Source organism: Salmo salar, chromosome 18 (genome assembly GCF_965601325.2).
Source record: "Salmo salar chromosome 18, fSalSal1, whole genome shotgun sequence".
NCBI classification, from domain to species: domain Eukaryota; kingdom Metazoa; phylum Chordata; class Actinopteri; order Salmoniformes; family Salmonidae; genus Salmo; species Salmo salar.
In genome coordinates, this window is record NC_138308.1 from 12,097,433 (window position 1) to 12,109,458 (window position 12,026).

Consider the following 12,026-nt stretch of genomic DNA (forward strand, 5'->3'; position numbering starts at 1 on the left):
AGCGAGGGAGAGAGAGAGCGAAAGAAAGAGAGAGAGAGAGAGAGAGAGAGAGGGGGGGGGGATAGGGAGAGTGTGTTCTTGTGTGCCTCACACTAACCTTGGAGGTGGCCATAGTGAACAGGTGTTTCTCTGTGGGCTTGTCTTTGGTAGCATTACTGCCAATGCTCTGGCTTACCACGAGCATAAAGTCCTGCCTGCAGCCTCCAAACGTCATCAGGTTCTTATAAGGGTGGGACACCAGCAGTTTCTACACGGTAAAGGGGAACATGGAGAGTGATGGCGTAGTGAGCAGAGAGACTAGTGGGAAACCACTGGAAACCATGCAAAAAATCTAAAGATGGTAGCAGAAATGCTTACAATGGAGTTGTGCTCCAGCACGCTGATGCCATCCTCGTGCACTGCCAGCCACAGGCGGGCACCCTGCTCTGGAGAGGGTGTGATGGACTGAACGATCACAGGGTCAGAGAGACAAATCAGGGGAGAGCACAGAGAAAGAGTGATAGGTGGTTAACATCTTCATTCAATGCAAGGAACACATATATATGCCTGATTACCGACAACGATGAGACAGCCTATAGGGAGGAGGTCAGAGACATGGCAGTGTGGTGCCAGGACAACAACCTCTCCCTCAATGTGATCAAGACAAAGGAGATGATTATGGACTATAGGAAAAGGAGGGCCGAACAGGCCCCCCATTAACATCGACGGGGCTGTAGTGGAGCGGGTCAAGAGTTTCAAGTTCCTTGGTGTCCACATCACCAACAAACTATCATGGTCCAAACACACCAAGACAGTCATTAAAAGGGCACGACAACACCTTTTCCCCCTCAGGAGACTGAAAAGATTTGGCATGGGTCCCCAGATCCTCGAAAAGTTCTACAGCTGCACCATCGAGAGCATCCTGACCGGTTGCATCAACGCCTGGTATGGCAACTGCTCGGTATCTGACCATAAGGTGCTACCGAGGGTAGTGCGTACGGCCCAGTACATCACTGGGGCCAAGCTTCCTGCCATTCAGGACCTCTATATACTAGGCGGTGTCAGAGGAAGGCCCAAAGCCTCGTTATTGTGACCGAGTCAGTGTGTGGGGGTACAGGTTTGTCAAGGTAATTTGTACACGCACCTCTGCTTCAAACAGCTTGGCCCCGAAGAAGGGCCACTTCCTGGCCACAGTCAGGTAGATGCGTACACACTCGGATGAACTTCGACCCCTCAGCGATGCCCATCGGGTGGACAGACGCTGGTGCAGTTGCCTGGGGGGGGGGGGAGAAAGGGTAGTTTATCAATGACAGAGTGTGTGTGAGGGGGATGAATAAATAACTGAAAGTATGTGAATCAGACCAAGAGAGAATAATAATTACCCATCGAGAGGTGTGTGAAACTTGGGTAAAGAAGGAAATAATAGCATACCTGGATCCAAACACTATTTGAAATCTTTCAAATACGTTTAGCATTTGCTTTAGCGTGCCCCGAGTGGCATATGGGCGGGCTCTGCACTTTTAAAACTATTCTACGGGTTCCATTGTGTCAATCAAGTCCAGACAAACGTTTTTTAATATGTATAATATAACACATTCTAACAGCTTACCTGAGTTGTTCCTCAGTGGATGTCCTGCGGTAGTGTTTTGGGTAGAACCTCTCCAGTACCTGTTTCAGGGTCTGGTTGGACTTGGTCTGGGCTGAGTTTGGGCTGGCTGGGGTGGAGAACGGACGCTCAAAATCTCCAAACTCCACCTGAAACCAAAAACAATGACATTAACATTTGAAAAGGAGACACTAGGCTTTACAGTGCGATACCGTCTAATATCCACTACTGTCAGGGAATACATTAAATGGTTCCCATTAAACCTGTCTATATTTTACAACTCTGAATACACTGTTGACTTTCAAAACAAGGTGAGACAATGACAAGTTGGCAAACTGCTCACACCCGGGCTAAGGCTACTGCAATGGCATTCAATATAATTGCAAATTCCCCATTCAACACATAAACAAAGGCAGCATTGACGATACGTCATTTACAATGGGAGGAGAGAGAAAACACGCCAATGATGTGTAGAACTTGTGTGATTATATACAGTAGGCATATGGACGTCACAGACCTGAGCAAGCAGGGCAGACATCTCCAGGGCGAGCTCCTTGTTGACAGGGAAGTGTCCTGCTGCGATGGCCTCGTTGGCCTGATAAGCCAGGAGCAGCCTCTCTCTCTCGGACTCACCTCTCACCTGAAGAGAGAAGTAGAGCCTGCACACAGACAGACAGAGACACACACGCACGCACGCACCCAGACACAGAGTGTTACAAAACGTTAACTGGTGGCAAACGTACAAACAGTATGCGAATGTAAAGTGTGAAATCTACCTGTTCTTGTAGGTGAGCCTGACAGTCCTGGTGTTCTCAGACTTGCCCGTGTGCTGCTCCTTGGAGGCCTGCTCCCATTTGGAGATGATGTCACAGATCTGCGAGAGAGGAAGACATGCAACTTTTGTGACGAAGGCTTTGTTGAAAACAAATCAATAAAGAACCCGGAAAAGGCACCAATTTCTCCAGCACAATAACAGTGTCTACACGTGAAAACGGTATATTTTTACGTTTTGTACAAACAAATATCAGGTTCAAAATTTCTACCCAATAAAATGATCAAAAGTTGAAACATTGTAAAAACAGTGATTTTCAAACACAATGAGATTCGCGTTGATGTGGGCAGCATGAAAATACCCTCCCTCTGGCTAGAAACTTTGGAAAAATCATTTAGAAGCATTTTATAGGACCTTTATCTGATCTTTTAACCACAGATCATAGAAACACGCCATTTTTACATATGTAGACACTGGTATAGTGCTGGAGATAATGAATATGAGGTTGAATTGGCAGAATTGCCCTTTAAGTGCTTTTCTACTAAACACAGAAGATATTGTCCCAATAAAGTCCTTTATTTTATTTGTGTGTTGATTCTGTGAATGTGGCCAGCTATTCAGTCTGACCTTGATGCCCCCCTGTAGACAGTGCTCCAGCTCTCGTCCAGTAGGGTCGTCCGTGTAGAGGCTGAAGCCTGATTGACCAGTTTTCCTCATGCCTGTGTCCTGGTTCAGTCTGCACTGAAATTCCTCGACTGTGGTAGAGGCATCAAAGCCCACTACCTGTATGGGGTAAAATACACTGTAAATGTGTGTGTGTGTGTGTGTGTGTGTGTGTGTGTGTGTGTGTGTGTGTGTGTGTGTGTGTGTGTATGTGTATGTGTGTGCGCACTAGGGTTGCATAGGGAGGGTATATTACTTGAAACGTTTTTTTTTTTTATCAGGTGACATCTAGTGGCCTTTTTTGGTACTTCAGATTATCACAGGTGTCTGTAATTATCTCTGGCCCACTGTGTGGCCTTATCACGTGTAGAATATATAAAATAATCAAATAAGATGATTTAGTGAATACCATTGGTGTTTAATATATATTTTATATATTTTACTATGTCAATATTTCTTTGTTGTAAATGTTTTGATACCAAACTGGTGGCAGTTGTGAAAAAAGTAAACAGTTGAAAGTGTTGCAGAGTTAAAAAGTTATTTAAGTATAAATGACCAAAGTTACCATAGACTGCCATATATTACCTGTTAATTCCCAAAATTACAGAAGATTCCGTTACCTTTGGTAAATTACCGGTAGCTTTGCAACCCTAGCATGCACACCTGTGTCTCTCTCCCTGTGTACACCAACTGGTAGAGAGAGTATGTGTTGTACCTGGTATGTATTGTTGAGGAAGTGAACAGGTACACTGAAGGGCAGTGAGTGGTGGTATGGGTTCCTGAGAAGGATGGACAGGATCTCCATACGAGACGCCCTGGCCTGACGCTCACCCTTTTGCTGTGTCCGCTCGACCGACCTCTGACAGTAGATGGCGTATTTACCCACCTCTGTTCTGAGAGAGACACAGGGGGAAAGTACAGTCAAATCGCAGGTAAACACCGGGTTGGGTTAGCGAATGAGCAACTAGGAAGTCAGACTAGGGACAATTTGCATGCGTGCGTGAGTGTGTGTGTGTGTGCTCACCTTGAGTCTCCATGCCTCTTAAGGTGTACCTGCAGCAGCCAAAGGAAGGGGTGCTGGGGCAGAAAGAGACCCACACACAGAGCCAGGAACTGCCAGCCCTGTAGAAGACCATACAAACATACACTCCGATTTGTTAACTCCGTATACCAGACATTAGGAACACCTTCCTAATATTGCGTTGTAAACCCAGCCGCGTTGTAGTTCTTGACACAAATCGGTATGCCTGGCACCTACTACCATACTCAGTTCAAAGGCACGTAAATCCTTTGTCTAGTCCATTCACCCTCTGAATGGCACACATACACAATCCATGTCTCAGTTGTCTCGAGGCCTAAAAATCCTTCTTTAACCGGTCTCCTCCCCTTCATCTCCACTGATTGAAGTGGATGTAATAAGTGCCATCAATAAGGGATCAAAACTTTCACCCGTATTCACCTGGTCAGTCTATGTCATGGAAAGAGCAGATGTTCTTAATGTTTTGTATACTCAGTGGATAAGGGCAAACTCTGTTTAAATCCATTGCAGTTCACTAGTTAATATTCAAATACATACTCTGCATGCTACAGTTTAATGCATTCACAACAATCTATTCATGACCGCCACAAGCCATTGTATTTGTCAGGTGTGGACTGTATGTAGTTTTACATGTACTCCTGCTGCCCCCGGGTGGTGTAAGAGTGTGTATGTGTACCTGTAAGGGCCAGGGCTGCCCCCGGGTGGCGTAAGAGTGTGTATGTGTACCTGTAAGGGCCAGGGCTGCCCCCGGGTGGCGTAAGAGTGTGTATGTGTACCTGTAAGGGCCAGGGCTGTCCCCGGGTGGCGTAAGAGTGTGTATGTGTACCTGTAAGGGCCAGGGCTGCCCCCGGGTGGCGTAAGAGTGTGTATGTGTACCTGTAAGGGCCAGGGCTGCCCCCGGGTGGCTTAAGAGTGTGTATGTGTACCTGTAAGGGCCAGGGCTGCCCTTGGGGCTGTCTCTTGGTTGTCTGTTTGATGAACTGACAGAATAACTCGTTCTGTAGCTCCGGGTGGGTCAGGCACACCTGCAAAGCACTCTGGGCCAGGGACACGTGGTAGTCAATGGCTGGAGCATCGATGGCCACGTTGATGAAGAGCTGGCATGTCTGGAAGAGTGGGAGAGAGGGGGACAGAAAGAGAGAGAGAGAGAAAGAGAAAGGGGGAGAGAGTCATTGGAAAAAACGGACATAGCTCTTTGAATATTATTTGTTGTCAAACGATTGCAATGCTAACTAACTCTCTTTGGCGTGTACATGTCTGTGTGTGTGCGTGAGTGTTTGTGTGCGTGTATATCTTACCTTAAACAACTTGATGGCCTCAGTCTGCAGGGCCTGAGAGGGCAGGGTGGTGAGCGGAGAGGACAGACCCTCTTTACTGAAACACAGCATCGGGTGTCTCCAGATCTGAGAGTCTGAACGAAAGAGCAAGAGAAAAAGAGCAAGTTAGGAAAGCGCAGTCCAAATTATTGACATACTGAAGAGAAGTCTTGCACGCCCGACTTATAGGCTCTTCAGCTGTTGAAAGTGAATAACTGTTGAGATACTAAGTCAGACAAAAGTCAGGAAGAGCAGTATGACACTCACTTGGTTCTCCCTCCACATTGAGCAGTTTGCCCAGCAACTGCTCAAACTCTGTGCCCACCTTTCCCAAAGTGGTGCCCGCTGCCACCGACAGGTGATACAGCCAAGCCTCCTAAAGAAACCAGAAGACAGGACAAAACTTTTACATAGGCACTGTAGCTTTAGCGGTGTGGCTATCAAGTGTTCATCCCCGTTGGATTTTTTCACACTGAAATGGATTTAACTGTGATTTTATGTCACCGATCTACACAAAATACTCCATAACGTCAAAGTGAAAAGAAAATTATATAAATGTTTACAAATGTATAAAAATAAAATGTATTAACCCACTTTGTTATGGCAAACCTAAATAAGTTCAGGAGTAAAAATGTGCTTAACAAATCATTTTTTTGTAATTTTTTTTTTACCTTTATTTAACTAGGCAAGTCCATTAAGAACAAATTCTTATTTACAATGACGGCCTACACCGGCCAAACTCAGACGACGCTGGGCCAATTGTGCGCCGCCCTATCACGGCCGGTTGTGATACAGCCTGGATTCGAACCAGGTTGTCTGTAGTAGTGACGCCTCTAGCACTGAGCTGCAGTGTCTTAGACCACTGCGCCACTTGGGAGCAACATAAGTTGCATGGACTCATTCTGTGTGCAATAATAGTGGTTAACATGATTTCTGAATGACTACCCCATCTCTGTACCCCCCACACATATAATTATCTGTAAGGTCCCTCAGTCGATTCATGAATTTCAAGCACAGAGTAAACCACAAAGAGCCGGGAGCTTTTCCAATGCCTTGCAAAGAAGGGCAACGATTGGTAGACGGGTAAAAAAAAAACAGACGCTGAATATCTCTTTGAGCGTGATGAAGTTATTACACTTTGGATGGTGCATCAATACACCCAGTTACTACAAAGATACAGGAGTCCTTACAAACTGAGTTGCCGGAGAGAAAGAAACCGCTCAGGGTTTTCACCATGAGGTCAATGGTGATTTTAAAACATATACAGAGTTTAACGGCTGTGATGGGAGAAAACTGGATCGATCAACTACATTGTAGTTATTCCACAATACAAATGAAAAAGAAGCCTATACAGAATAAAAATATTCCAAAACATGCATCCTGTTTACAACAAGGCATTATAGTAATACAGCAAAACAATAAAAAAAAGTGGCAAAGGAATTAACTTTCTGTCCTGAATATAAAGCATTATGTTTGGGGCAAATCCAACATAGCACCATAGAGTACCACTCTCCATATTTTCAAGCATGGTGGCTGCATTATGTTATGGGTATGCTTGTCATCGGCAAGGTCTGGAGACAATAACCTAAAACACAAGGTCAAATCTACACTTGCGTTGCTTACCAAGAAGACAGTGAATGTTCCTGAGTGGTCTAGTTACAGTTTTGACTTAAATCCGCTTGAAAATATATGGCAAGACTTGAAGATGGCTGTCTAGCAATAATCAACAACAAACTTGACAGAGCTTGAAGAATTTGAAAAGAACAATGCTCAAATATTGCACAATCCAGGTGTGCAAAGATTTTAGCGACTTAGCGAACCAAAATACTCACAGCTGTAATTGCTGAAAAAGGTGCCTCTAACATGTATTGAATTAGGGGGTGAATACCTATTTAAATGTGTGTTTTATAAAAATAAAAATAAATCCAACTTTGACATTACAGAGTGTTTTGTGTAGATCTTTGACCATTTTGTCCCTATTAAATACATTTAAATCCCACTTTGTAACATAATAAAATGTGAAGAAATCTGAGCGGGGGGGGGGGGTACTTATGATAGGCACTGTACAGTATATTGGCTAAATACGGCAGCATTAGCAGTATCTACCAGTTGGGTGAAGCACGGCGCTTGCAAAACCACAGTTGTGGGTTTGATTGATTAAAATGTATTCACTGTAGGTAATATTTGTGTCTGTGTGACCATACTGTATTGGCTTTTTATCATGGGATGTTCTCTACCATGCATCCATACTTATTTTGGCTCCTCTCATACCTTCTCATGTCGGGATTCAATGAGCAGGTAGGTGGGGCCCTGCTCCTGGGGATGGACAGCTATGGTGTGGGGCGTGGCCTGTAAGCCCCTCCCGCATGACTTCAGCTCCTCATCCGAGTCACGTGACCTGTCCACCTCCTCCACCCGAGCCTCCCACAGCTTGATCTGACCTAGGGGGAACTGAGGGGGCACACAAGCACGCACACATGCACACTGCGTGTTAGTATGGTGAACGGGAAGATAGATGAGAGTAGAGCGTGTGGGTATAAGGTGAATGAGTTGCGTACTTTGTCTTCCTGACTGCGGAAGTAGTAGAGGGTTTTACCGATGAGGGCACACCACACCCGCTTGGAGTAGCCATGTTTCACCTGACAGAGATACAAAAAAAAGTTACCTTCACTTCAATGAGGCACTGGTCATTGGTAACCACCACCTTAGTCAACCAAATGTCAACAGTCAACTCATAGAGTCATAGTTCAAATAGAGAGTTTAAGGGTCAATCTGCAGTTCAAACAATAACAAAGCCTTGCACCTGGCCACTGTTTTGGAAAACAGGGCTGCAGAAATGCAACCACTCTAAAATGTATGGACAGAGCTATGGATGCAAGGGCTGATCATCCATGATATCAAAATGCTAGTTTTAACAACGTTTTGAGGCTATACAAGGTTTGTTTACAATCGCATTGTTTATAAACAGAGGAGTAAAAAAAAGCTTATATTTTGGGTTCTGATTGGGTTAGACAGTTGAACTAAGCTCATGAGGCATTTATAAGTTATATTCTTCAAGAACCAATGGATATATATTATGAATTTTAAAAAGTAACAAAATGGATGTAGCCCCTTTAAAGTTCATGGCTATCAGAGATATTTAGTCATGTAAGTCAGAACCTTGATGAGGTGGCCCTTCATCCCGGGTCGTATCTCAGGCTGAGCGAACAGTGGGCTGGCTGTTTTGACCCTCAGAACACTCTGTAGAACCCTCAGCCACTCCTCTAGCAGGTTGGGAGAGTCTGCCTTCAGATAGTATACCCTCTTCCCTGTAACAATCTGAGATAACACACGCACAGCACGCACACAAACACATACAGGAAATGATAGTTAATGCTAAAAATGTGCAGGCAAATATCCACACGAACACACTCTCCTGCTCTCTCGCTCACACACACACAGTAGTACCTGGAGCACTTGCTTCTCGTCACCGCGGGCGATACTACTGGTGGCGTTGACCTCAATCTGACCTTGTGGTCTCCGGATAACATCACTCTGGGAAGACCAATAACATGGGCTTGTTCAGTAAATGACATTAGTGAGTGTTACAGTTCACTGAACCAAATCATCAGAGCAGTCATGAGAGCTACAGACCTAGATCTTCATTTGATCACTCTTTTGTTGATGTGAGTTGTATTCAAGGTTTAAAAAGGCTTCTAAAGTTTATAATTTCCACTTTAAATGTCAGACTTCATTTGGCCTAACAAAAGATGTATAAACCCCGAATTTTTTAAATATTAATTATAATCCACATAATAATTCACATTTCCTGTTGCTACAGGTTTATTTGAGCAAACTGGCTCAAATTAAGATCCGTTTTCTGTAGACCTGAGCCTGTACACTAAATATAACCTCAGATATACACAAACCCATAAATAACAGATCCAAACAGTGTCAGTCCACATTAATTGCAAGGCAAACTCTTGAGGACAGTTGGTATACGTGATTTGAGCGAGTGTGAGTGACTGTGTGAGTTTCTTTAACTGACCGGTGACTTGTAATAGAGCAGCTCTCCATCTTTGAGGACAAACCAGCGTCTCTTCCAAGTCTTCTTCCACGTCTTCACCATCTTCAGGAGGTACCCTGACTTCTCCATGGGCTCCTAGAAACCCACGAGGTGTGTGTGTATAGTATCAGCTGTAAGGTATACAGTGCATTCGGAAAGTATTCAAACCCCTTGACTTTTTCCACATTTTGTTATGTTACAGCCTTATTCTAAAATTTATTAAATAATTTTTCCCCCTCATCAATCTACACAATACCTCATAAAGACAAAGCAAAAACAGGTGTTTAGAAATAAAAAACAGAAATATTATATTTACATAAGTATACAGACCCCTTACTTAGTACTTTGTTGAAGCATCTTTGGCAGCGATTACAGCCTCGAGTCTTCTTGGGTATGGCGCTACAAGCTTGACACACCTGTATTTGGGGAGTGTCACCTATTCTTCTCTGCATATCCTCTCAATGCTCTGTCAGGTTGAATGTGGAGCGTCGCTGCACAGCTATTTTCAGGTTTCTCCAGAGATGTCCGATCGGGTTCAAGTCCGGGCTCTGGCTGGGCCACTCAAGGACATTCAGAGACTTGTCCTGAAGCCACTCCTGCATTGTCTTGTCTGTGTACTTAGGGTCGTTGACCTGTTGGAAGGTTAACCTTCGCCCCCAGTCGGAGGTCCTGAGTGCTCTGGAGCAGGTTTACATCAAGGATCTCTCTGTACTTTGCTCCGTTCACCTTTCCCTCAATTCTGACTAGTCTCCCAGTCTCTGCCGCTGAAAAACATCCCCACAGCATGATGCTGCCACCACCATGCTTCACTGTAGGGATGGTGCAAGGTTTCCTCCAGACATGACGCTTGGCATTCAGGCCAAAGGCCAATCTTGGTTTCATTAGATCAGAGAATCTTGTTTCTCATAATCTGAAAGTCCATTAGGTGCCTTTTGGCAAACTCCAAGTGGGCTATCATGTGCCTTTTACTGAGGAGTGGCTTCTGTCTGACCACTCTCCGGAAGGTTCTCCCATCTTCACAGAGGAACTCTGGAGCTCTGTGAGAGTGACCATTGGGTTCTTGGTCACCTCCCTGACCAAGGCCCTTCTCCCCCAATTGCTCAGTCTTCCATTTAAGAATGATGGAGGCCACTGTGTTCTTGGGGACCTTCAATGCTGCAGAAATGTTTTGGTACCCTTCTTCAGATTGTCACAGGTCAGGTTTTCTCCCTTGAGTGTACTACCTGTGGTTGCCACTGAAGAGCACCCTTGGGTTTATTCTAGTATCCAACTGGCACAGTCCACAGATGAACTTAAATAGTCATCCAGCAGGTGATCCCAATAAGCCCAATCAGGGTCACCTGGATACTAGAAGAAACCCAAGGGTGCTCTCCAGTGGCAACCACAGGTAGTACACTCAATGGAGAAAACCTGACCTGTGACAGGAGCTTATCGTTCTGGCCATCCGGATTGACAACCGGCTTCGGGAACGTCGTCATGAGCGGACCCGAGTCGGTTCCAGTGTTTCGGGCCCCGCTGAGGTGGATGCCTCTGACGTTCATCCCTGTGCCTTCTTCTCCAGGCGTCTCACGCCAGCGGAGAGGAACTATGATGTCAGCAATCGGGAGCTTCTTGCGGTCAAACTGGCTTTGGAGGAATGGCGGCACTGGTTGGAGGGCTCGGAACATCCCTTTATGGTTTGGACTGACCACAAGAACCTGGCCTACATCCAGGAGGCTAAATGCCTCAACCCCCGACAGGCTCGTTGGGCTGTCTTCTTCACTCGGTTCAGATTCACGTTATCTTACCGTCCGGGGTCTAAGAACGTGAAGCCAGATGCCCTTTCTCGCCAGGTCCCCAACTCCAGTGAGGATTGGCTGCTTGAATCCATCATTCCCAGGTTGCTCATCCTCACGCCGGTGTCCTGGGGTATAGAGACTGTTGTGAGGGAGGCGCAAGGTAGGGAGGCAGTTCCAGACGGCTGTCCACCTAACCTACTTTTTGTTCCTCTTGGGGCACGGTCCAAGGTACTTCAGTGGGCTCACTCGTCGCGTCTCACCTCTCATCCGGGAGGGCAGCAAATGCTATAATTTTTGAGGAGGAGGTGTTGGTGGCTCTTGGCGGAGGTTGGACACTCAGACCTTTGTGGCTGTCTGTCCGACATGCGCACGGAACAAGACTCCTCGTCAGCAGTCTCTGGGGCTTCTTCAACTGCTGCCAACACCTTCTCGACCTTGGTCCCATCTCTCTATGGATTTCATCACGGGCCTTCCATCCTCAGAGGGACACACGGTCATCCTGGTCATTGTGGACCACTTTTCCAAGGCGGCACATTTCATTCCGCTGCCTAAGCTTCCATTTGCCCGTGAGACTGCTCAGCTAGTCATTCAGCATGTTTTCCGTACTCTTCTGGGGTCATCAGCCAGTCTGTCCTCGGGTTATCACCCTCAGTCCAACGGTCAAACTGAGCAAGTGAACCAGAATCTGGAGACCGTTTTACAGTACTGTGTGTCCACCAACCCCGCCACTTGGAGTCAGCACCTTCCCTGGGTGGAGTATGCACACAACACTCTTCAGTGTTCCTCCACTGGCCTGTCACCATTCCAGGTGTTGTACGGTTACCAGCC

The 12,026-nt window shown here is 45.8% G+C and overlaps 1 protein-coding gene across 3 annotated transcripts in view; it reads right to left on the reverse strand.

Moving 5' to 3' along the window:
* The window catches only part of plekhh2 (pleckstrin homology domain containing, family H (with MyTH4 domain) member 2), an 81,466-nt gene that overhangs the window by 22,796 nt on the left and 46,644 nt on the right, over nucleotides 1–12,026 (reverse strand). For all 3 annotated transcript variants that reach the window (XM_082964718.1, XM_082964717.1, XM_014154132.3), the window contains exons 13-29: nucleotides 9,403–9,516; nucleotides 8,823–8,909; nucleotides 8,535–8,693; nucleotides 7,934–8,014; nucleotides 7,647–7,826; nucleotides 5,643–5,751; nucleotides 5,358–5,470; nucleotides 4,986–5,165; nucleotides 4,045–4,142; nucleotides 3,736–3,913; nucleotides 2,985–3,140; nucleotides 2,362–2,459; nucleotides 2,103–2,244; nucleotides 1,589–1,734; nucleotides 1,124–1,253; nucleotides 358–444; nucleotides 98–247 (exon numbers count right to left, since the gene is read on the reverse strand). In XM_082964718.1, coding sequence (XP_082820844.1) covers nucleotides 98–247; nucleotides 358–444; nucleotides 1,124–1,253; nucleotides 1,589–1,734; nucleotides 2,103–2,244; nucleotides 2,362–2,459; nucleotides 2,985–3,140; nucleotides 3,736–3,913; nucleotides 4,045–4,142; nucleotides 4,986–5,165; nucleotides 5,358–5,470; nucleotides 5,643–5,751; nucleotides 7,647–7,826; nucleotides 7,934–8,014; nucleotides 8,535–8,693; nucleotides 8,823–8,909; nucleotides 9,403–9,516 — 2,208 coding nt within the window. The remainder of the gene's footprint in view (nucleotides 1–97; nucleotides 248–357; nucleotides 445–1,123; nucleotides 1,254–1,588; nucleotides 1,735–2,102; nucleotides 2,245–2,361; nucleotides 2,460–2,984; nucleotides 3,141–3,735; nucleotides 3,914–4,044; nucleotides 4,143–4,985; nucleotides 5,166–5,357; nucleotides 5,471–5,642; nucleotides 5,752–7,646; nucleotides 7,827–7,933; nucleotides 8,015–8,534; nucleotides 8,694–8,822; nucleotides 8,910–9,402; nucleotides 9,517–12,026) is intronic.